The following is a 23887-nucleotide window of genomic DNA, read 5'->3' as shown; positions in this document are numbered from 1 at the left end:
TTTTTTTTTTTTTTTTTTAGAGTTTTTTGCTATAGGGCACATGTGTGTGCTCACTAGAAAGAGAGAGACAGAAAGCAAGAAATCACGCTCCCCCCCTCCCCCAAGGGGAGATGGCCATGCTGCAATCCCTTGTCCTCCATTCTCCTCTCAGGATCTTGGGCACGCACATACACGTGCCTGGCGTGAGTTTAAACCACTGGGTCCAGGATTCAAACTGCGTTCAACTACATGGGAATCCAGCAACATAGCCATTATGCCAACTGCTGGTCCCCCAACAATCAATATCAATAGTTTACTTTAAAGAAAATCTCATGAGGGACCAGCAGATGGTATAATCGTAATGGTTACCTTGCTGGACTCCCACATAGTTGACCATGGTTCAAGTCCCCAGCCCAGTGGCTTAAACTCATGCCAGATCTTGGTGCATGCCCAAGATCTTGAAAAGAGAATGGAGGAGAAGGGATTGCATTTCTCACTTTCTGTCTCTCTGTGTCTCTCTGACTCTCCAGTGAACAAATACACCCTGTAGTAAAAACCTCACCAAAAAAATAAAAAATAAAATCTCATGAGTGCTATAGCTCCAAATACAAAATGTGAAATGATCGTTTTATAAAGGATTTGACTATATTTCATTTAAATAGTCATTAGATAAATGGTGGTTCATTGAGTATGTTACATACTTTTTAAAATGTTTCATAATATTCTTTATTAAAAATATAAGCAATGTATCACAGAAAGGTGCTGTTATCCCCTTAAAGTCTATTAGAAAGCAATAAAAAGGTTTACTATCTTAACAACAAATTCATAATTTTAAAATTATTCTTCTTGTACTGTACTTCTAGGAGCTAAAATACTGATTTTCAATTTTATTTTGTTAACATACCAAACCTTGTAAAATAATCAGTACTATATTTTTATTCAAAATTTCACGTAGGCATTTTAATAAATAAGCCATTTGTACTAAGTAGTACATGAAGAACACACCCACAGACTCACTTTCAAATATAGAGGCTGCAGTACTTAGAAAATGATTGTACTTCCCTTTTTTTTTTTTTTTTTTTTTCCAAAAAGCTTGGTGCCATTTCTCACCTTTACTTTTTCCTTTAGCAAGTGGATTTTTGAGGCCAGTCAGTGGCATGGCGGTTAAGGCACTGGACTCCCACATGAGTGATTGTGGTTTGAGTCCTGGACCTGGCAGCTTGAAAATCACATACATGCTTATGTGCCCAAAATCCCAAGAGGAAAATAGAAGAGAAGGGACTATGGCATGGCCATCCTCCCTATGGCGTAATTTCTCACTTTGCCTCCCACTGTCTCTCTGTCTTTTTTCCTCTCCAGTGAGTACATGCACCCTATAAAAAAATCCTAAAAACAAAACAAAACAAAAGTACATTGGTTGGAATTCCTATTGCTCTCTTAACATGTTTGGATTCTTTGTTGACCTGACAGGATATGGAGGTCTTGATTCATGTTTGCATAGAACTAAACTATCCTAGTGTATTTCTTAAGAATACTGAAACTGTTTTACTGGGTTTCTGTCACATTACAAATTGATTTTAAAATACATTTGTCTTATAAAGGAAAAACTGCATTACTTGGGCTTTCAACACTGCATAAACCAAATTTAGTGTCTTTATTCTTCATGCTTGTATGAACCACATTGTATGCACTTTGGAATGTCTAATTGTCTGCCATAATTTACTGCAGAAAAGACTCCTTCCCATATTTCTAGACTCTGTAACTCTTTAACCTTATGAATTTAAGAATAATGAATCAGTTTAATCTTACATCCCACTACAATAATGCATTTGTTATCATATGTACTAGTTACAACGTACAGTGGCTTCGGTTTACTTTTGTTAGTTGTAAATTTAAGTAAAGCATAACAGAGAAATGCATACATACACTGATTTATAGGAGAAAAACTGCAAACATATTTCAGCTGGTGGAGAAGATGATGTATCTATCTATTTTATTGTCTTATAAAATTCACATTAGTATCCTCTACTTTCAAAAGTGGATGGCACATTTATTTAGAAGATCAGTGGATCAAATACTGTTTGAAACTAGTATTATCACTATTTCAAAAATGGTATGCTTGTCAACAAGTAAGGCTTGAAATACAAGAAATAGCATTTCAAGTAATACTTAACAGTTTTCAAATAATTATAAAACACTTAGCAGAGCTAAGCTTGTCAAGACTGCTTGATTTGTGAACACAGTAGTGCTATAATTTTATTTAAAGAGACACTGTATATAAATGAAAATAGGAAAGGACATAGGGTGATGTTTATGTTTGATTCAATAGTAAATTTATCTTCTGAGTGAGCAGATAAGAATCATTATTTTAATTCAATATTTTAAAAAATTATCTTTAGGTATGGATTTTTTACTATCTTGTACTGATGTTGTATAATAAAACAACTACCTCAAGTCTGAGGATATCTTTACTTAAATTACAGGGTTTTTTTTTTTTTTTTTTTTGGTCTGCAGTTCACGCACTAGGACAGAATAAGTTAGATTTTGTGATTCTCCTCCCAGTGCTTCAACCGTTTCTCTGGCACCCTATAATTCAAGAAAGGAAATTTAATTCCTACTTGGAAATGAAATAGAGAGGAGAAATTTCAAAGTAAGCCACATTATCTGTTGATCATAATGGGAGCTGCACAAAACCTTGGTAGGTTTTTAAAAGAAGATTTTTTTTTTCTACAAGACTAATTGTATACTGACAATTGAAGGTAATAACTTTGTTTTAATTTTAACAAATGAGGGGTTGGCTGAGTACCTTGTATTTTGAGTTTGGACAAAGAGAAGTATAATGATAATCCTTCACACATATGGTTTACAAACTGCTTTTATGTAAGGTATTCTCATTTGATTCTCACAGCAACACTGAGAAGGCAATTATTACTTTCCTCATTTAAGAGTTAATAAAAGGGCAGCGCAGGTTGTACAATCCTAAGAACAGGGGCAGGTCTTCCCTAGTTGTACCTGTATTTCCAGCACCTAACAGAGTGGCTGGCATATGATAAGCTCTCAAGAACCATTTGATGCATGAGAGTAATTGGAAAGATTAAGCATCAACTGGCTTAACTAGTCTGTAAAAAGTAGCAAATGAGAGTGCTAGCACTTGAACATACACTTCACAGATCCAAGACACTGAGCCCTGTTTTTATTTTTTCCTATTCATTGGTATTGATCCCCTTCCTTTATTCTCCTTACCCCCATAGAATTCTTCCAGAAACATATATACATCTTAAAATCTATTTTTCCTTTTAGTTTTAAATACTCTTAACCATGAAAAATAGTTGAAAAACTAAGGGTATTTTTCTTTTTTTCTGTTGTTTCTTGGCATTGATAATTACTGCTATCACAGCATCCGCATTCACCTAGAGCAATAAGCCAGACAAATGTGAAAATCTTTGACAGCAAGTCACAAAGTGTGAAAACAGAACTCTATTGAGAAGAATATGATCAGAAAAGCTTCAGGTAATATGTTTTACCCATGCAGACTGCTGCTTCTTGCCTCTGGAAGGGTAAGTCTGTACGTCATGGGCTGGTTGGACAGTTTCGAGAGTGAGACAACAGGAACTTAAAACACCTAGTGCTCAGCATTTTGCCCATTCCATTCTGTAGTAAAATGTTTCCTTTTGGATACAGGGTTTTGTTTTTTTTGTTTTGTTTTGTTTTGTTTTTAAACAGCAAAGCAAAGCAAAATAAAACAAACAAAAAAGCCTTTCTTACCCAGTCATTCTAGAATAAAAACAAAGATTGGATTTCAAAGCAGACTGTCACAAATATGAGCTCTTTTACCAGTACTATCTTTGCTGAAAATGTCACATTCCTAACTAATTCTAGGTTCTGGATTGCTGCTTCTTTTCTTTGTCTTCTTCTCTGACTTCCTCCCTCCCTTATTTCCTTCTTTTCTTTCTGGATTGCTGGGTCCTTTTTTTTTTTTTTTTTGGTTAAATCATAATCTATGATCTGGAAACGATGTGTACAAGTACTTCACTTCACACTTTACTTGCATAAAAAGATCCTGCTGGGGTACAAAACATTTTCACCTTTAAACTCAGTGACATAGCTAACACACCATTACCAGAGAGCCAGAATCCACAAATCCATAGATTCCAGGTTTGTCCATAGCAACCCTATATCCTGCTAAAAGCATTCTGTTATTAAGAATTCTTGCTCCTAAAGTTCTCAGGCACTCAACTCCTGGAACTTTTCACTGATACTTGTTCTTGTTGCAAGTTTATTCTTAAACTGTGTTGATTCTTCTCTCTGTCTCTTCTCCTCTATTCTCTTCTTCATTCCCAGGCCCAATGTATAATTTCATTCTCCTTGTCTTTCGAGAAGTAGCTCAGACACTGCCTGTTGATACTTGGGTTTGGCTAATGCCTCTCTTAGCCGAACATCTTACCGAAGATTTTCCCAAACCATACCACAAAAGAAATCTGCTCTGGGGGCTAGCAGGTGGTGTAGTGGTTACAGCATTGGATTCCGACATGGCCGATGGTGACTTGAGTCCTGGATCTGGTGGCTTGAAACTCACACCAAGTGCGTGTGTGTGCATGCCCAAAATCCCAGGAAGAGAATAGAGAAGGGATGGAGGCACGGTCATGTCCCCCACCCCAGAGGGGGTGATTTCTCACTTTCCTTCTCACTGTCTGTGTCTCCTGTGAATGCACACACCCTATAGCAAAAAATTCTCTCTAAAAGAAGAAATCTACTCTGAAATGTTAAGAAAATAACAGTTAGTTTATAGTATAATTATTCCATTTACGACTTAATGCACGGTTAGGGATTATGTGAGGAGAGGAAGGAGATCGAATCTAAGCAGCATGTACAAGGACCAGGAATAATTTAATCATTTTAGAGAATTTGTATGGTACAAATACAAATGACCTAGGAATCTTTTTGTTTGTTTGTTTTTAGAAAGAGATTTTTGCTGTAGAGTACGCGTGCTGACTAGAGAGATAGAAAACAAGAAATAACACCCCTAGAGGGATGGCCATGCCACAATCACTTCTCCTCCATTCTTCTCTTGATATTTTGGGAACACACAAACACATACCTGGCATGAGTTTAAGCAGTTGGGTCCAGGACTCGAACCGTAGTCAACTATGTGGGAGTCCAGTGATATAACCATTACACCATCTGCTGGTCCCCCAACCCAGAATCTTTAAGAGAAAGAAACTTACCCTAAATGCTATGGTTTATATGCTCCCTGTACACACCTCCCCCGTAATACCTAATTCATATGTTGAATTTGGGTTGTTCTGAGATTAAGGTAAAAATTAGTAAGATTACAGTGCTGAAAAGTGGTAGGGAAAAGTTTACGATTAAAGTCATTAGGTCGGGATTCCCATGACTGATTCTTGGTGACTTTATAAGGAGAGGGATTAAGACAGTGGCTGAGGAATCATAGAGATGAGAGTTTCTGTTCTCTCACAATGTGACATCCCACATGGCCTTGGGCTTTCACCAACAGGAAAACCATCACCAGATGTTGTCCTCCAGCCCTTGGATCTCCAAACTAGGAGCTGAATAAAATTTTATTCTCTTAAATTACATGGACTCAGGTATTTTCTATTATTAACAAAGAAACAGATTAGAACCCTAAGTAAACAAAATGAAGATTAAAGAGGGCAAGTTTGATACAGAAATAATGCCCAGAATCAAAGTGTCAAATTGATTTTGACCATGGCACAGTGTCTGTCACTTTGTCCTCATTAATTCCTGTGAATATTCATTACATTCTGGTGCTGTTCTGGGTACTAAGATACAGTAATGAAAAGACCAAAATCCTGGCCCTCTCGGAGCATGCATGTCATGAGAAATAGGTAAATCAGATAAGAAATTAGGTAAATAACTTAACTATCTAATATGGTGTTAGTTAGTGGTATATGCTAGAGACACAAAGGGAGGTGAAGTAGGGTAGGAATCAGCCTCTCACAGACTTAGGATATGAATGTAAAAGCACAACAAAACTGAAAACCCAATTTCATACACTTTGGAAAGATAATGAAGACGCACAGCCACAATTAATTTTTTCAGAGTAGGCACAAAATTAGAGAAAAGGCATTCTCCCCATTTTAAATGGTGCAGTGCTGACATGGAGTACTCGTCAAGTCCACCTAGAGATTGTTTGAACAGGAGGATGTGAACCAAAAAAAAGTGAGGAGTCATAACCTCAGAGTATGCTAAGCTTCTGTGCCTAGGCAGCAAAAATGACCGTGGGTCTCAGAAACAGACTGAGAGTGTCGACAGCACTGTATTTGTGAGTAAGTGAGAAACAGCCTGAGACTTCCACAGCATGGTAGGCCAGGGCAGGGCAAGGAACAGATCTGACATATCGGACAGATACCTTAATGTGCTGGTAAATGCTTAACAACAAGTTTTACACGAGTGTGATCCTAACATATATTTTGTTGATATTCATGTTAAATTAATGAGTAAGATAAAAGTGAAAGTTGTTTGTCAATGATGTGAATGACTTGTTTGCTGGGTCGATTCTGAATACTGGAAGAATATTAGAAGTATATATATGTGTACGTGTGTATGTGTGTGTGTGTGTGTACAAATTTAATTTTTAAAATTATTGTTACTTAACTTGACCAGAGAGAGACAGAGCAAGAGAAAGAGAGAGAAAGCAAGCTGCCAGGTCCAGGACTTGAACTGTGATTGGTCATGTGAGACTCCAGAGCCTTAACCACCACGCTACCTACTGGCCACAGAAGAATATATTTGTGTGTGTGTGTGTGTGTGTGTGTGTGTGTGCCTATTCATAACACAACAGCTATAGACATGACATATGTTAAGTCGAGTCTGTACTATTAATATTTCCTTCATTTAAGTCTAGAATAAACAATCAACAGAACAATATATCAAACCATAGCCTGTAGCACTGGCTGATAACCATGGTGTAAATACTCTCATCTTGACTAATTTCAAGTTACCAAGACAATGCCACCGAACTCAAGAGTTGGCAAGGGATGTGCAAGAAGACTTCACCATATACATATTGTCTCTGCCATAGAGATTAAAAAATATAAATAACAAGAGCATATAGAATAAGAGGCTAGCTCTGTGGCACAGGAATAATGTGCTGCTCAGGAGAAGCAGGATCCCACAGGGCAACCATGGTTTGAATCTCAGGCCAGGTCTGCTTAAAACAAGCCTGGCATGCAAGGAGTGTGCAAGATCTGATAGGCTGGAGGACTAAAGGGAAGAGACTACAGTGTGATCAGACCCTGTGGAGGTGCCTACTTCTCCTTCTCTCCCTCCCTCGCAGGTACAAGTGCTCTATTATGAATAAAGAAACAAAAATGTTTAAAGCATATGTATTATAGAAGATGTGGTAAAATATTTAGTAAGTAGTTAATTTTGAATACTTACTAACTTGCTTCAAAAAATAATTCATTTAATTCATAGTTCATAGTATCATTTCTTTAAAGAACTATTTATTTTATTTTTAAATTATTATTATTCAATTTGATTAAATAGAGAAAGAGAGAGAGAGAGAGAGAGAGAAAATGAGAAAGCAAGCTGCCAGGTCTAGAACTCAAGCCTCAGTCAGGCATCTGGGAGTCAACTGCCTTAACTACCATGCTACCTGCTGGTCCCCATAGTATCATTTCAAATAAAGTCTATGTTTAACAAATAGCTAGTAAAATTCCTGAGAAACTTAATAACTGGCTCTTGTAAGCCTTTACATGCCAGCTACCACACACCACTGCTGAATGCCAAAGCTATATAACTGTGGGTCATTATAAATAATGTGATTTAATGTTTATTCCCTGTCTCAAGTTGCCCTGAAAGGCAAGTTTAAAAAATATATTTCAGTTCAGTGCTTTAATTTTATTCTATTTGCTTTAATTAGACTGAGGCTTTTCTTTGAATATCCAAGTACCATATTTCCAAATCTCTCTAAACATAACATAAATTAGCAGATAATATTTTAGCCATTATTTGTTGATTTCTGCTAGTATCACTCTCAGAAGTGAATCTTCACTGATCCCTCCCCAAATTCTGGGAATTTCTTACTGCATTCAACTGTATACCAATTATAATGATTTCTATCTAATATGTGTCAGGTTGAGCCAGATGAAACATCGGCTGTTTGACCATTTTTAGCCTACGAGAAAGGTAATTTCTTATGCCTCAGTCTAATACCTTTGCTATAGTAAAACTGGGGCTGATGTTCTCTGATTATTTGTGTGTGTGTATTCATATGATTTTGCCCATCTGAAATGATCTTCTTTCTTCATTCCCATACTTCAAATCTATCTTACAGGACTTAACATCGCTCCCACAAAGCTATCCATAATCACTCCAATTTTCATTAAGCAATTTTAAGCATTCTCTCCCGTGACCTTCTGTGATACACATACACCACATAACTGAACACTTAATTATAACTCGTCTCCTATTATTTGTATTGTCTCTTGTATAGACTTGTCTGGAACTAGGCAGTAAATTCTCTGAAAAGAGGGACTATAACTTCAATGTCTTCTATAATTTATAATGCATAATTGTGCTGAAAATTAGTATGCTCTCTGGTATTTCAACTGACTTGGCTTTAAATAATGTCCTTTCAAACTAAACTTAATTAAAACTAGGTTACATAGTTACTTTGCTGCTACTTGTAAGTTGACTTTCTTTGGGGATGTCACTAAACTACCCAGAGCCAAATGTGATAATAGCATCTGCACTATTGGTGACTGTTAGGATTACATGATTAATCTGGATACATAGGCTCCTTTCTAGAAATCAAAACCCATGGAATATATTTTTCTCAATGATTTGAGTACCATTTTGTATGTCTGACTTAAAAATAAAAAGTATGAGACCAGCAGTTAGCGTAACGGTATGGCTATGTCACTAAACTCCCATGTAGTCTACTGTGGTTTGAGTCCCGGACCCAGTGGCTTAAACTCACGCCGGGCCCGTGTGCATGCATACCCAAGATCCTGAGAGGAGAATGGAAGAGAAGGGATTGCAGCATGGCCATCCCCCCAGGGGCGGTGATTTCTTGCTTTCTCTCCGTTTCTCTCTGTCTTTCTGGCAAGCGTACACGCCCTGTAGCAAAAACCTCTCAAATAAAAGAGAAGAATGGAAAGTATTATTATAGTTATTTTCAAGATTTTGATTTTGGCTTGACAAAGTCTTAGTCTCATAAATTAATACCTAAAACTAATGTACACATGTAATTTATACATACACACACACACACACACACACACACTCTCATATGTGTGTGTGTGTATAGAGAGGGGGCTGTGTAATTTTATATATGTCATATATATATATATATATATATATACATAAAATGTATATTTATAAAAATATTGAAACTTTCTGGATTCTTGTCTAGTTGAGCATCCATGAGGTTATTTTGGCTCTTTTTTATAAATTATTATTTAAAGGAATTTTTAAAAAGTTTAGCTTCATTCATTCATTCATTCATTCATTTAAATTTGACCAGAGAGGAGCAGAGTGAGAGAGAGAGAAAAAGTGAGAAAGCAAGCACCAGGTCCAGAACTTGAACCATAGTCAATCATGTGGGAGTCTAGCGCCCTTAACCACCACGCCACCTGCCAGCCCCTTGTGGTTCTTAATACCTAAGAAAAATATCTCTTCTCAGTTTATTAATTTTAGAGTTTTTTGTATAACAGTAAGTGGTAGCATTTATTAAGAACTTACTATTGGTGGGAACCAGCAGTTAACGTAATGGCTATGTCGCTGGATTCCCACGTAGTCGACCGTGGTTTGCGTCCCCAGACCCGGTGGCTTAGAACTCACGCTGGGCGCATGTGCATGCGTGCCCAAGATCCCAAGAGGAGAATGGAGGAGAAGGGATTGTGGCGTGACCATCCCCTCTGGGGGGTGATTTCCGCTTTCTGTCTCTATGTCTCTCTCTGTCTGTCTGGCAAGCGCACGCGCCCTATAGCGACCAAAAAAGAAAAAAAAAAAAAGAACTGACTACTGGAGCTGGCAGGTGGCACAGTGGTTAAGGTCCTGGATTCCCATATGGCCGACTGTGGTTTAAGTCCTGGATCTGGCGGCTTGCTTGCTCTCTCATTCTTTCTCTCTGTCTCCCTGTGGTCCAATTGAAAAAGAATAATAAATAAAACAAATATTTTTTTAAAAAACGAACTATGTTCCAAGCACTTTGCTATGTGTATTAGCTTACCTTATCCATATAATAACAATGAGATATTTTCTATTATTTCCACTTCACAGATGAAAATTGTACAAACTATCTTTGAAGATAGTGTGAAAAGCAACAAAAAAGGGCATATGTAAAAATAACAGAGGACTGGCTTCATGATGGCTCAGTGGTTAAGGGAGCCAGACCCACATGGCAGACAGTGGTTTGAATCCCAGCCCTGGCAGCTTAGAAAACATATTGAGAATGTGTGCTTGTGTGCCCCTAATTCCAACAGAATGGAGAAATGAAGGGAAAAGGGCTGTGTTGACTACAGCACATTGGGAGAGGCTTTCTCTCTGTCTGGTGAGCAAACATGCCCTCTGGCAATAAAATTTTTTTTTAAAATGACTTTATAATAGTAGCTAAACTTTAATTCAGCCTTCTAAACTCTAAAATGTATTGCTGGAGACCTATTAAGGGTTATTTCAATAGTAGTAAAATGAATCCAATATGAACAGGGCATGATTTCTAAAACAGTATATATAGCTGGGAAATAATAAAGCTGAAACACATTTTATAACTAATCACTGCTTTTATGAATAATAGTATAGAGTTATTCCTTCATTTATTCCTGCATTTATCGAACATGTACTGTGTACAAAGCAACCTTCAACATATTGGTTACTTTTCACTTGTCCTTTGAAAGAAATTTAAATTATCGCATGGATTTTGATTAAACCGATAACAAAATTTTGAAACACAATGGAACCCAAACTAGGGCCAATGCTCATTTCCTAAATGAACATTTTATGTGCAAACAAACAGCTGCTGGAATCCCACAGAATTTAAAACAAGCTGTTTGTAAATTTTACTGACAGTTGTTTTTGGTGATTTTTGTCAACAGAATTTTCCTGCTTTGCATCATAGCATTCTTTTATTACAGTATCCCCTCAAAGAATAACTTCCTCGCTTTAATCACGTTTACAGAGATTTATGACTTGATGCTTATTCAGTGGTAGAGCTTCTCAACACAAAATGTCAGTGAGCCTGTTATAAATTGCTTCTGGCATTCCTACTCTATCTTTTATTTGGCTGGGAGTATTTCCACCTGAAAGTGATAAATTCCTGCTATAACCGCTTTATGTGCTTCAGTAATTACACTGTACAGAAAAAGGGGGTTTCTACCGAGGTGTCTCCTTAAAAATAGCAAGCAATAAAAGGCAGTGGAATGGGCTGAACTCTGAAGTCTACTGAACAAAAAACAATGACCAGTGAAATATCTATGTCAGACCGAATTTGATAGATGATCAGGAAGAACAGAAGATACCAAAACCTTTCAAAACAACGGTTGTTGGGAACATATTAATGTAACTATGTCCTTAGCCTAGTTCCTTGTGATCCTGTGACAGAAATTTCGCAGGTGCCCACAAGAATGGAGTTAACATCCTTGCAAAAACCATCTCAAAACATCTGGATGCTTCTAGAGACTTCAGTAATTTTTCACTAAAGGCCAAAGTCTACATGACATTGAGACCGAGTCTGTATGCACAAGTAAAGAGCTTGCGTCATGTCAAAACAGTTCAGTAGAGTCCACTGCAGCCAATAATTTGATCAATACATATGGGTACAGCTTGAACTGACTGAGAGGCGATTCACAATAATCATTATGATATCCTTGGATGGTTGGCACTGATTAGTTTGGGTCCTTCCAGTTTGTTTGCTTCATATACACTGTCTATAGACCCATAAACAAAATTACTGATTTTAGTTGCTGAGGCTTTTCTGTCTTAAGCGAGCAACAAAACAATGCAAATAAAAGATCTTCAAGTTGATCGAACAAAAATTATACGGATTTTCATTATCAGGCCCTAATACCATATCAAGGATGATATTAGTAATTCAATGGATACTTTATTTGAAATGATACTAAAAGAGATTATGATCATTAAAAAGGATTTACTTTCCCTTCAGGGTTATTGCACCATATTAGCAAAGAAATTGCTACAGAAAGTATTTCTGTTGCAGTAGTCACAGAATGAGTGGCTCCTTCCTGCTTAAAATATGTACTCTTTCATAAGAGAATTTTAAAGCCAGTGTACTGGTTTAAATGTAATTCAACAATGCTAAAACCTGTCCTAAAAATAGGAACACATATGGTGTGCTTATTGTGAATTAAATGTGTGTGTATGTGTATACATATATTGTAGGACAGTCCATTGTGAAGGGATTTCCATTGACTGTGTTGCACTCTGTTAAGGACAGTTTCATAATCTGTAACTCCTTTCTCAAAGCAACACTATAAACTTGATGGTTGTTAATCCTCAATTTATAAAAGATGAAACTAAATTCTAAGTGAGGTTAAAGCAAGGACCCAAGGATGCAGTCCTAGGAAATGCAAGGCTTGGTTTATAAAGCTCTTTCTGTTTGACTCCATAGCTATGCACATTTAAACAGTATGCCTTCCTGGATTAACACAAACAAACGAACAGAAGCACAAAGCCTATGACTTAAACTTAGGTTAATGTGTTTTCATAAAGGAAGGCCAGCTCAGGTAAACGCACAGGACAGACACCACAGTCTTCGTTGTTGGGGTGACTTGGTTCGGTCCACCGATTAGCATATTCCATCACTCCTTACCAATTCTTTTCAAACTGCATTTTTTTTTTTGGGGGGGGACTCTAGATTTCATAGAGGGCTGAACAAAATTCATATCTGACAAAGAGAATACACTAAAAAGAGTTAGAGAGGTTGATCCCACAGCATGATACCATAATTAAAAGCCAAAGAAGAATTAGTATTAATTTGTGAGAAATCTTCACATCTCATGGGAGGAGAGTGGGTATTACAAATGTGCCATTTTGCTTGTTATGTTTAATTAAGTGAATACGAAGAACATTTACTACTTTGTAAAACATGTCACAATGCAAGAGAAGAAAAAACAGCATTTAGACAGTTTTTTTAACGGACCAGTATATTGAGCTTGAAGATCAGAAAGCAGAACCAGGCTGGGGATGCCTTTCTAGCTGCAGCACTATAGAGGGTGATGAATAATGGGGGGGAAAGGGGCAAAGGGTAGGAGGGCATGGAGAGAGGATGGGTGAATAGGTTTATGCAAGCTAATTTGTATGCCTCAGAATCCACAGATTGGAGCATTCCACTGGCGGAGGATGGGTAATTTTTCAGAGTCTAAGGTATTTGATAACACCACCTAGTTAGAAGGAGTGAGTAGATTATGAGTAAAGTAGAATAACAAGCCTACACTTTTTTTAAAAGGAATTATTTAATTTTGTTTTTTAGAGAGATTTTTGCTATTGGGCTCATGTACTCGCCAGAGAGACAGAGAGAAACAGAGAGACGGAAAGCGAGAAATCACCCCCTAGGGTGGATGGCCACACTACAATCCCTTCTCCTCCATTCTCCTCTCGAGATTTGGGCACACATTTAAAAAAAATATTTATTTCATTTATTCATTTACTTTAACTTGGCCTGAGAGGAACAGAGTGTGTGTGTGTGTGTGTGTGTGAGAGAGAGAGAGAGAAAGAGAGAGAAAGAAAGAGAGAGAGAGAGAGAGAGAAAGTGGGAAAGCAAGCTGTCAGGTCCAGGACTCTAACCATGGTCTGCCACATGGGAGTCCAGTGCCCTTAACTACAATGCCACCTGCCAGTCCCTTGGGCACACTTTACCTACTATGCCTTTGTAACCAGATTGTTTTTTTCTTAATTTTTTGTTATATTTCCAACAAGGACAAAGTACTACACATTTTTTAAGAATTACAAATTTTATTTATTGTTATTATTTTAATTTTCCGTAGGGCACGTGCACTCACTAGAGAGAGAGGAAGAATGGAAAAGTGAGAAAGCTAGCCATAATCGGCCATGAGGGAGTCCAGTGCTTTAACCACCACACCACCTGCTGGCTCCATAAGGCTACACTTTTATGTACACAGTAGCTCCGTACAGGGAAACTCTGAAAGAGAATTAAGATACCATTTAGGACTAACAGGTGGCATGATAGTTAAGGTGTTGAACTCCCACATGGCCAAAGTTCATGTGTCAGATCTGGCAGCTTGAAAATCATGAGGACAGGGGCTAGCAGATGGCTTAGGAGTTATGTCGCTGAACTCCCATATGGCCGAACGTACTATGTGTTCTCGACCTGTGGCTTGAAACTCATGCTGGGCAAGTGTGCCTAAGTGTGTACCCGAGATCCCAGGAGAAGAATGAAGAAGAGATTGTGGCATGGCCATTTCCTTTTGGGGGTGATATCTTACTTTTCTTGTCTATCTCTATGTTTCGGGAGAGCGCATGTGCCCTAAAAGCAAAAACTTCTACAAAAAAAAAAAAAAAAAAAGAGAGAGAGAGAGAGCAGCAGATGGCGTAGTGGTTATGTCACTAGACTACTACATGGCCAACCCTAATTTGAGGCCCAGACTATGTGGTGTGAAATTCATGCCAGGTGCAGGTGTGTGCATGACCAAGAGCTTGGGAGAAAGGAGAAGGAATTGCAGCATGGCCATCCCTGTGAGGGGTGATTTCTCACTTTCCCTCATTGAGTCTGTCTCCTCTCTCAAATCCTTCCCCCTCCACCACCTCCCCCGCAAGTGCATGTGCCCTAATTAAAAAACCTCTAAAATAAATAAATAAACAAAATAAAAAAGAAAAGAAAAAAAGAAAAAAAAAAAGTGTGGGTGTGGGTGTGGGTGTGTGTGCATGCCTGCCCAAAACCCTAGGAGAATAATGGAGAAAGGATTGTGGTGTGGCCATTTTTTCTGGGGGAATGATTTCTCATTTTCCCTCTCATTGTCTTTCTGTCTCTCCAGATCACAAGTGCCCTATGGCAAAAATCTTAAACAATAAAAAAAGATACCATTTAAACTTTTTTAAAGTGAGAAGTGGCTGACTATTGATGGACTGTATTTTCTTGCAGAACTTTTTCTTTAGGAGAAAAATTCCAGGATTTTAAACATTGTTGATATATCTCACTCTAGAAAGATCGCCAATCTTTCACACATGCATGCACACGAGCCCACGCGTGTGGACATGTGAGACAGGAGTTAGACACCATTCACAGGTAGACAGGGCAGCTGGCTCTCACCCAGGAAAGTCACTGTGCTGTGGGGCTCCTGACAGGTTCTTTCTTCTCTGAGTTCCCATATTCCTTTGCCCTTGGACATGCAGATCTGGTTAAGGAATTCATGGCCTTTTACAATAGGACACTATCAGTCCAGTCAACTCACTCCTTGGCCCTTAGACATGTAAATCTTACAACCACAGTTCAAATTCTGAACCTGGTGGCTTGCTTTCTCACTTTCCCTTTCGCTCTCACTCTCTTTGTGTATTTCTCTCCGGTCAAATTAAAATAAATGAATGAATAAATTAAAAATTAAGTAAATTATTAAAAAAAAAAAAGAGTTTTTGACCCAAAGCTTCTAGACAAAGAATCTCCTGACCTTTGTACTCACTCCAAAATTTGGAGAATAACTGGATCCATTCAGTATTTGCTCCTCCCCACCAAGAGGGGAATGCGAACACAAATCCCACCTGAACACAAGCCAGAACAAGGCCCTTCTGAACCAGATAAAAACCTCTTGTCCCAGTTCTTCCTTGGCTACCCATTTTCTAGGACCCCTTCTTCGTGGAAGCTCTGTTTTTCCTCTCCTTCAATAAACTCTCTGCTTTGCTATACTCTGTGTGTCCACGTCTCTAAATCTTTCTGAGTGCGCAACAAGAATCCATGTTTCACTGTGGGTGTTGGATCCAATCACCCCTGCGCCCCTGCTTCAATGGGAGAAGAAACTGGTTCTTTTCTTTTTTTTCTTTTTTTCTGGAGAGGTGTTCATTATAGGGCGCCTGCGCTTGCCAGAAAGACAGAAAGAGACAAAGAGACAGAGAGCAAGAAATCACCCCCCAGGGGAGATGGCCACATCGCAATCCCTTCTCCTCCATTCTCCCCTTGGGATCTTGGGCACGCATGCACACATGCCCAGTGTAAGTTTAAGCCACCGGGTTAAGGACTTGAACCATGGTCGACTAAATGGGAGTACAGCAACATCGCCATTATGCAAACTGCTGGTCCCAGGAACTGGCTCTTGAAATTCAGGATCCAGGGCCAAGAGAAGTTAGTTCAAAAACACACATCCCTTCTCCACTAAAAGCAAAGCACTAGCAATAGTTTTTAGGCTGGAAGGAGGGAATTGGAATAGGAAGTTGTAGGCGGGATGGTAAAGTTGCGTAGTCTATTAATGAGTTCACTATAGTCACCGTTAAGCAGCTGCTGAGAACGCCTTGAGCTTCAGAGAGAGAGGTAAGGGGAAGTGGCAGAGGAAAGAGAGGAATGTAACAGGAAAAAAAGATCATTGCACCTGTACCATAATTTATTTCTTAGCATTGTACAAATTAGGCATTTATAATTGTTTGGCCCTCAAAGCATTTTACCAAAATATGAAACTTTAATTTCCTCTAATCACAGTTAAATTGTGCCCCAATTTAAAAAGCATCTGATAAAAGTGTTCAGTGTTATTCTTTCGTAAGTTAAGCATTCGCAGTACTGAGTTCATGTATATGCACGTGTACATAATAATCTGCATATTAGCCATTTATTGAGTATTTATGATGAGATTTTTACATTTAATTTCATTTACTAATTCCCCAAATCTATAAGTATTACCCACATTTTTGCTGATTAAGAAACTAGTGCTTAGAGCTTAAGGTATGAATTACATCATGAAAGTGGGATTAGAAGTGAATCTGTCTGGTTCCTGAAATCCTCAGTTTGATCCATTAATATCATAGTGTCTCCAAATTTTAACGTTTTAAGTTTTCTAGACTTTGATTTCTCCAAAGCTTAGTAAAGAGTTAGCAGTGCTCAACAGGGTTCATAATCAAGGACTAACTCCTTGAGTACCTCTGAGTTTGTTTTTAATTTGGTTAGTTTATGTGCTATCATAGGTCTAGTTAGAACACTGTATAAGACCTTTATCTCGGTCTGTTTTGTGTTGTTGTAACAATACCACAGACTGGGTAATTTATATCCGTATCCCCTAGTGAAAGCACTCACGTTATGTGCATGTATATGAGAGGATAGAGGGGGTCAAAATTATCTTTTCACCAGGAACCCACTCACTTGATAACTAACACAATCCACTTCCTAGATAACAGCATTAATCCATTAAAGAGGGTAGAGCCCTCATTACCTAATTGCCTCTTAAAGATTCCAGCTCTAAACATTATTGCATTGGGGATTAAGTTTCCAACACATGAACTTTGGAAGACACATTCGAACCACAGCAACTTTATTTAGTTTTACTCATTATATTTCTTTACTAACCAAATATTTGATTTTGGGTAAGTCATTTAAATTTGAGCCTTCATAATTTAGTGGAGCCAATAAAAACCAAAAAACATCTAGATTATGGATGGCCCTACGGCCTGGTAGTTAGGGGAACCGGAGTCCATATGGTTGACTGTGAAGTTCAAGTTGCTGGCCCAGTAGCTTGAGAAACACACTGGTCACCTGTGCTTGTGTGCCCCAAATCTCAAAAGCAAACAGAAATGGAAAAGGAACTGCAGTATCACTATATCCCATGGAGGATGCTTTCTCCTCCATCTCTTTTGGTCCAGAGTAAGTGTCCTCTAATAAAACAAAACAAAACATTTTTAAAAACATACAATAACAACAACAAAATTCTGGGTTAAAATTCTGCTTCTGTCCTTTTTTGGGCCTTCATCCTAAGCAATAAATTAAGATCTCTGAATCATACTTGCCTCTTCTTGTAAAGAACACTGTCTGGGTATCAACCCAAAGGATAGGATTATATTCAGAAAGGTGTTATTCACAATTGGTAAGACATGGAACCAACCCAAATGTCCATGAACAGATGAATAGATGAAGTGTAGCAAATATACACTATGGACTCAGTCATAAAAAATAAGACCCTGGCATTTGGTAGAAAGTAGATGAATACAGGGACCAGCAGGTGGCATAGCGGTTAAGGTGCTGGACACTCCCACATGGCTGACCATGGTTTGAGTCCTGGACCTGGTGGCTTGCTTTCTCTCCTTCTTTTTCTCTCTTTCTGGTAAAATTAAAATAAATAAATGAATAAATAAAATTAAAAAAATAATTTAAAAAAGGGACTAAAATTTAAAAAAAGAAAGTGGATAAATATGAAAGATATTTTGCTAAGCAAATCAGACCTGGAGAGACTATGAGAGACATTGTATGTCTCACTTAATATATACCAAATGTCCATACTCTGGCAGAAACTGAAAGATTGGAAGATATAAAAGCATGGAGAACAATTGCAGATACTAGAGACAGTGTGCAAGGAGGGTGGGTGATGAGAGTGAGAAGAAAGGAGTCAAGGGGAAAAGAAAGAAGCAAAACATTTAAGGGACATGAAAATTGAAAACTATCTGTTGATGTGTATAATATCTTTAACTGGACTAATGCAGTGTATTCATGCTGGGAAAATTCATTTTACAAGTTATAATGATATATAGTGATTGAATGTGTAAAATAAAATCAAACTGTCTTAGCTTGGACTGCTGTAACATATCACCATAACCTGGGTAGCTTAAACAACAGAAATTTATTTCTCACAATTCTGGAGGATAGAAGTCTGAGATCAGGGCACCAGCACAGCTGGTCTGGTGAGGGCACTCTTCTGCCTTCTTTTTAGAGAGATTTTTGCTAGAGGACATGTACACTCACCAAACAGACAGAAAATGAGAAATAACCACACCCCCCACCCCGGAGATGGCCAAGTTGGAATCCCTTCATCTTTGTTCTCTTAGAAGTTTAGGCATGCATGCACATGCACCCAGCATGAATTTAAAGCCACCAGATCCAGGACTTGAACAGTTGACTACGTAGGAGTCCAGCAACATAACCATTATGCCATCTGCTGGTCCCTCTTCTGCCTTCTGGCTCTGTCTTTACATGGGGGACAGGGAGACTAAACACTTAGTTCTTTCATAAGGACATTAATCCCATCATGACATCATGGCGGTTCTACTCTCATAACTTCATCTAAACGTAATCGCCTGCTAAAGGCCCCACCTCGTAACACCATGACATTGGGGGTTAGGGCTTCACCTTATGAATGGGGAGGAGGTAAAACACCCAATCTGTAATACCAATAGATACCAATACCCACTTATAGGGTTACTATGAGGCTTAAAGCAAGGTAATACGGGAACGCACAGCAGGGTCTAGCTTGTCCCTATTCCAGTGATTCAACAGTGACAGAGCACCTACTTGGAGCCATATTCTGCATGTACCACATGCTTGCACTATTTGGGAACCAGTCAAAATATCTATCCTTTTGGAAGTGTTACACTAGAGGGTGAAACACAGATTACTGCACGTATGCATGCATATACAAACCGTGGTGATATGAAGTACCTGAGAGATTTAATTGAGGAACCAGGAAAACCTTTGAAGGATGTCTTTGAGATGTGATCTGAATAATGAATCTTGGTCAACCTGAGGAAGAGAACAATTCCAGGTATCAAAGTGAATCTTTCTGCAAAAGCCTTGAGGCAACCAGGTATAGGAGCTCTCACTGACTTGAAGGAAATCTCTGTGAGATAGGATGGCTAAGTAATGTTTTGAGGAGAGGCTGCTGTATGTTAGCTAGTCAACAAGCAGCAAAGACCTATAAGGAGTTATAAGAAAGGAGTGTCAAGATGAGTTCTGTGGGGCTGGCAAGTGGCGTGGTGATTAAGGCGCTGGACTACCACATGGTTGACAGTACTTTGAGTCCTGGGTCTGGTGCTTAGCTTTCTCACTTTTCCTTTCTCTCTCCCTCTGGTCAAATTAAAAAATCATAATAACAAATAAAATTAAACAAGTAATTCTTTTTTTTTTTTTTTTTTAAAGATGAGTTTTATGTTTGGGAAGGTCTTTTTTAGAAAAATGATTTATTTTAGGGACCAGCAGAGGGAGTAACAGTTATGTTGCTGGACTCTCACGTAGTTGACCATGGTTGCAGTCCTGCCCCAGCAGCTTAAAACTCACGCCAGGCATGTGTGCGTGCATGCCCAAAATCCTGAAGAAAATGGGGGAGGTGGATTGCGGTGTGGACATCCACCCTAAGGGGTGATTTCTTGCTTTCTGTCTCTCTTTGTCTTCCGGGAGAGCACACTCGCCCTAGCAAAAATTTCCCTTAAAAAATTATTTATTTTAGGGGCCAGCAGGTAGGGTGGTTAAGGGTGGTTGGATTACTATATGGCTGACCGTGGTCTGAGTTCCAGACCTGGGGGCTTGTGTTCCCTCTCTCTCTCTCTCTCACTCACTCTGTCCCTCTCTGGTCAAATTAAGACAAATAAACTTAAACTTAAAAATTCCTTAAAAAATAAATTATCTTATTTATTTTTATCATTATGTTTTTTTAGGGCACGTGTGCTCACCAGAGAGAGAGAGAAAGTGAGAACACAAGCCACTAGGTCCAGGACTCAAACCATGGTAGTCCTTGTGGGAATTCAGCCCTTCTGGAAATGTCTTAAACTGCTATGCTCCCAAGGCAAGGAGGTGACTCTTGTGGACACTAGGCATACCAGCTAGAAGGAGCAACCAGGATCTATAAGTGGAAATAGGTACGAGATGTTAGGGGGAAATCGCAAAGATGTGGCAATGATGGGGGTGGAGGGGCTAGTAAGGGGCGTCCTTAAGTAGTATCCATAAAACAAGGGGACCAATGAAAGATCTTATACAGGAAAGTAGAAACACTTGAGCACAAAAGTCTTTTGAAACTTTATGCTAGCAGTATTTCAAAAGTAAATGGAAACTTGGGAACCAGCAGTTAGCGTAATGGCTATGTCGCTGGATTCCCACGTAGTAGACCACGGTTCGAGTCCCGGACTCGGTGGTTTAGAACTCACGCCTGGCGCGTGTGCGTACGTGCCCAAGATCCCAAGAGGAGAATGGAGAAGGGACTGCGGTGTGACCATCCCTCCTGGAGGGTGATTTCTCGCTTTCTGTCTCTATGTCTCTCTCTGTCTGTCTGGCGAGCGCACGCGCCCTATAGCAAAAACTCTCCAAAAAAAAAAAAAAAAAAGTAAATGGAAACTTTAAAAGCATGTTTCTGAGCCGATATTTGAAACTATCAATAGTTAAAAGATGGAAACCGTTCTGATTTTTACTCAGTTCTTATTCCCCACAGCTGGGAGTGGGGATGAAAAGAAAGTTAGTAGTACCTTTAATGAGATGGGCAAAACTTTCCCAGGCCCGACAACAGTTAAACTACGCTGTTTATAACGACTGAAATTCCTGGCTTTGCCACTTTTCCTTCCAGAAAGTCTCTTCTCAGCTTTAGTTCAGGTTCTTGCACCCTAGGCGGCCAACCTCCAGAGTCGCTCCCTTTCCCGCCAGCGACCGAAGCGCTATGGCAACCGCCCCAGCTCCGCGACGGCAAAACTTTCCCAGGCCCGACAACAGTTAAACTACGCTGTTTATAACGACTGAAATTCCTGGCTTTGCCACTTTTCCTTCCAGAAAGTCTCTTCTCAGCTTTAGTTCAGGTTCTTGCACCCTAGGCGGCCAACCTCCAGAGTCGCTCCCTTTCCCGCCAGCGACCGAAGCGCTATGGCAACCGCCCCAGCTCCGCGACGTGCCCCTGCGGCCCCGCCCCCATATGCCCTTGAGGCCCCGCCCCGAGCCGGCGAGCCACGCCCCTCTGCCCCGCGCGCTGCGATTTTGAGCGCGTTTTGACCGTCCCGCCCCCTGGGCGTCCTGCCGGCCCAGACGCGGGAGTCACCTGGCTGGGGTCGGTTCGCTGGCGGGGGGGAGCTCTGTCGGTGGCGCCGAGCCCCTGGCCTTTCGCTGTCCGAGGAGCCTTTCCCTCAAAGGCGGGACGATGCCGGCGAACCGGCAACCAAGGGTCCGCTCCGGGAACGAGCCTGGTCCGGCGCCCGCCATGGAGCCGGTGGGTCACGGGGCCTGGGCCCACAGCCGCGCCGCCCTCGACCGCCTGGAGAGTTTGCTGCGGTGCTCGCGCTGGTAAAGATGGAGTCTCGAGGGGGTTACCCGAGGGCAGCGGCTTGGGACTGGGGCGCCCCAATCGCGGGGTCGGGGAGTGTTTTTAAACTTCGCGCCTCTTCCATCTAGTCCCTCCCGCCCTGGGCTGGCGTGCAGTTAGTGTCTGTCCCGGGATTGGGGGTAGTTATTCCCTCCTGGCCCTCATCCATGTCTTCCTGAGCAGCTTTCTAGCCTCTTTTTTTTTTTTTTTTCTTTTTTGCACCGGCCTCAACTAAAACGGTAGTTTTTTAAACTTAGGCGGGCTGAGAACCGCCTGGAGGTGTGGCTCAAAATACGGGTTTCTGGCCCCGCCTCCAGGGCTTACACTGGCGGGGTCGGGGAGGGCTCTGGCTTCTGCACCTTGTCCTAGAGTTGGGGGTGATCCCGGAACGTAACGCGGGACGCTGTAGGGCCGCCCCATTGGCCCTCTAAGTTTGAAGCAGCTGTCACTCTTTGGCGAGCCGCTGTTTTCGATATTTTCTGGGTAGCAGCTTTTCGGGGTGAGGTGGGGTGGAGTGCTCGAGACTCTTGTTGGGGATATGTTCAAAGTAACTGTGACGGTCATTGTCATTTTATTATTTAGTTTTGGTCAAAAGACTATGGCCTGAGATTCCAGTTCTTGGAAACACGCTGTTCATTGTCATTTTTGATCATTTTCCTGTGTTCTGTTACACCATGGGTTATCTCAGGGTTTTCATTTTATCCAAAAACACTATTTACGTGAGTGCCACACCTTCCTTTCCTGTTGGTCTTGGCACTGCAGAAGCCAAGAAAGTTTATACAACCCGAGAAGGGCTTGTCTCACTTTTCATTTATTTTGAAAGCATAAGGGAGCACCTTCTGAGTGCATAGCTCAGTATTTTTGCATCGAGCTCACTCTGGGGCATTCTTTCTGCTTGTAGCTCACTATATTTATTTTTTTGGACTTCGTTTTGATCATTTCACCCTCTGATTTCCTACCCGTAGAGCTTTGCTTTTTAAGAGAGATTTTTTTGCTATAGGGCACCTGTGTTCACTGGGCGACAGAGACAGAAAGCGAGACATCACACCTCCCCCCTGCAGCCTGGCCCCGCCGCAACCCCTTCTCCTTTCTTCTGTAAGGATCTCTGCCTTTGGAGGCACACCATCAGGTGTGAGTTTTAAGCCCCCTGGTCTGGGACTTCAACTACAATCAACTACATGGGAGTCCAGGAACTAACCAGTATGCCATTTGTTGGTCCTCAACTTCGTTTTTTTCTTTGGAAATGGAAAGGACTAAACCATCACAGAGTTTTGCACTTATATTTTGTTTAACAAAAACTATCTCTGATAGCGTGGCATCATCACACTCTTGAAATGTGCCACTGTTGCTCAAATTTGGTATATGAAGATATTTTGAAGGTGTGTGTATGTGTTTTCTTGTAGCACATGGGTGATCCAGTTTAGAATGAGAAGTTTAAAACTGACGGTGCTGGTTGCAGTAACAAAAGAGATTATTAGTTCCCACCTTACTAGGTCAATAAAAGGCCATTCAGACAGCACATGTATGGAAGCACAGTGCGTCACTTAAAACTGTAGGGTCAGATTGTGTCAGTTCAGGTTCCAGCTTTGACATGGTTAAGGGGTCAAACTGATTCAACTACCCTCTGCCTCAGTGTCCCCATCCGGTTAATAATAATGACTAACTCCTATTCCTGCCTGGTTTCATGGGTAATAATAAAATTATTAAGCACC

The 23887-nt window shown here is 40.1% G+C and overlaps 1 protein-coding gene and 1 long non-coding RNA gene across 2 annotated transcripts in view; one reads left to right on the top strand and one right to left on the bottom strand.

Moving 5' to 3' along the window:
- Positions 1-17712: 17712 nt before the first annotated feature.
- On the bottom strand, positions 17713-21503 carry LOC102472226 (uncharacterized). The gene is made up of 3 exons (XR_336615.1): positions 21355-21503; positions 19562-19642; positions 17713-17787 (listed from the first exon to the last, which is right to left on the bottom strand). It is a non-coding gene; the product is annotated as an uncharacterized LOC102472226 (long non-coding RNA).
- A 503-nt stretch (positions 21504-22006) lies between these two features.
- BARD1 (BRCA1 associated RING domain 1) overlaps positions 22007-23887 on the top strand; it is a 114018-nt gene continuing 112137 nt past the window's right edge. Inside the window, exon 1 of the mRNA XM_006162597.3 lies at positions 22007-22156. Coding sequence (XP_006162659.1) covers positions 22014-22156 — 143 coding nt within the window. The 5' untranslated portion in view covers positions 22007-22013. The remainder of the gene's footprint in view (positions 22157-23887) is intronic.

Source organism: Tupaia chinensis, unplaced genomic scaffold, assembly GCF_000334495.1.
Source record: "Tupaia chinensis unplaced genomic scaffold, TupChi_1.0 Scaffold140285_1, whole genome shotgun sequence".
In the NCBI taxonomy this organism is placed as follows: Eukaryota; Metazoa; Chordata; class Mammalia; order Scandentia; family Tupaiidae; genus Tupaia; species Tupaia belangeri.
This window is presented reverse-complemented; position numbering and strand designations above follow the sequence as displayed.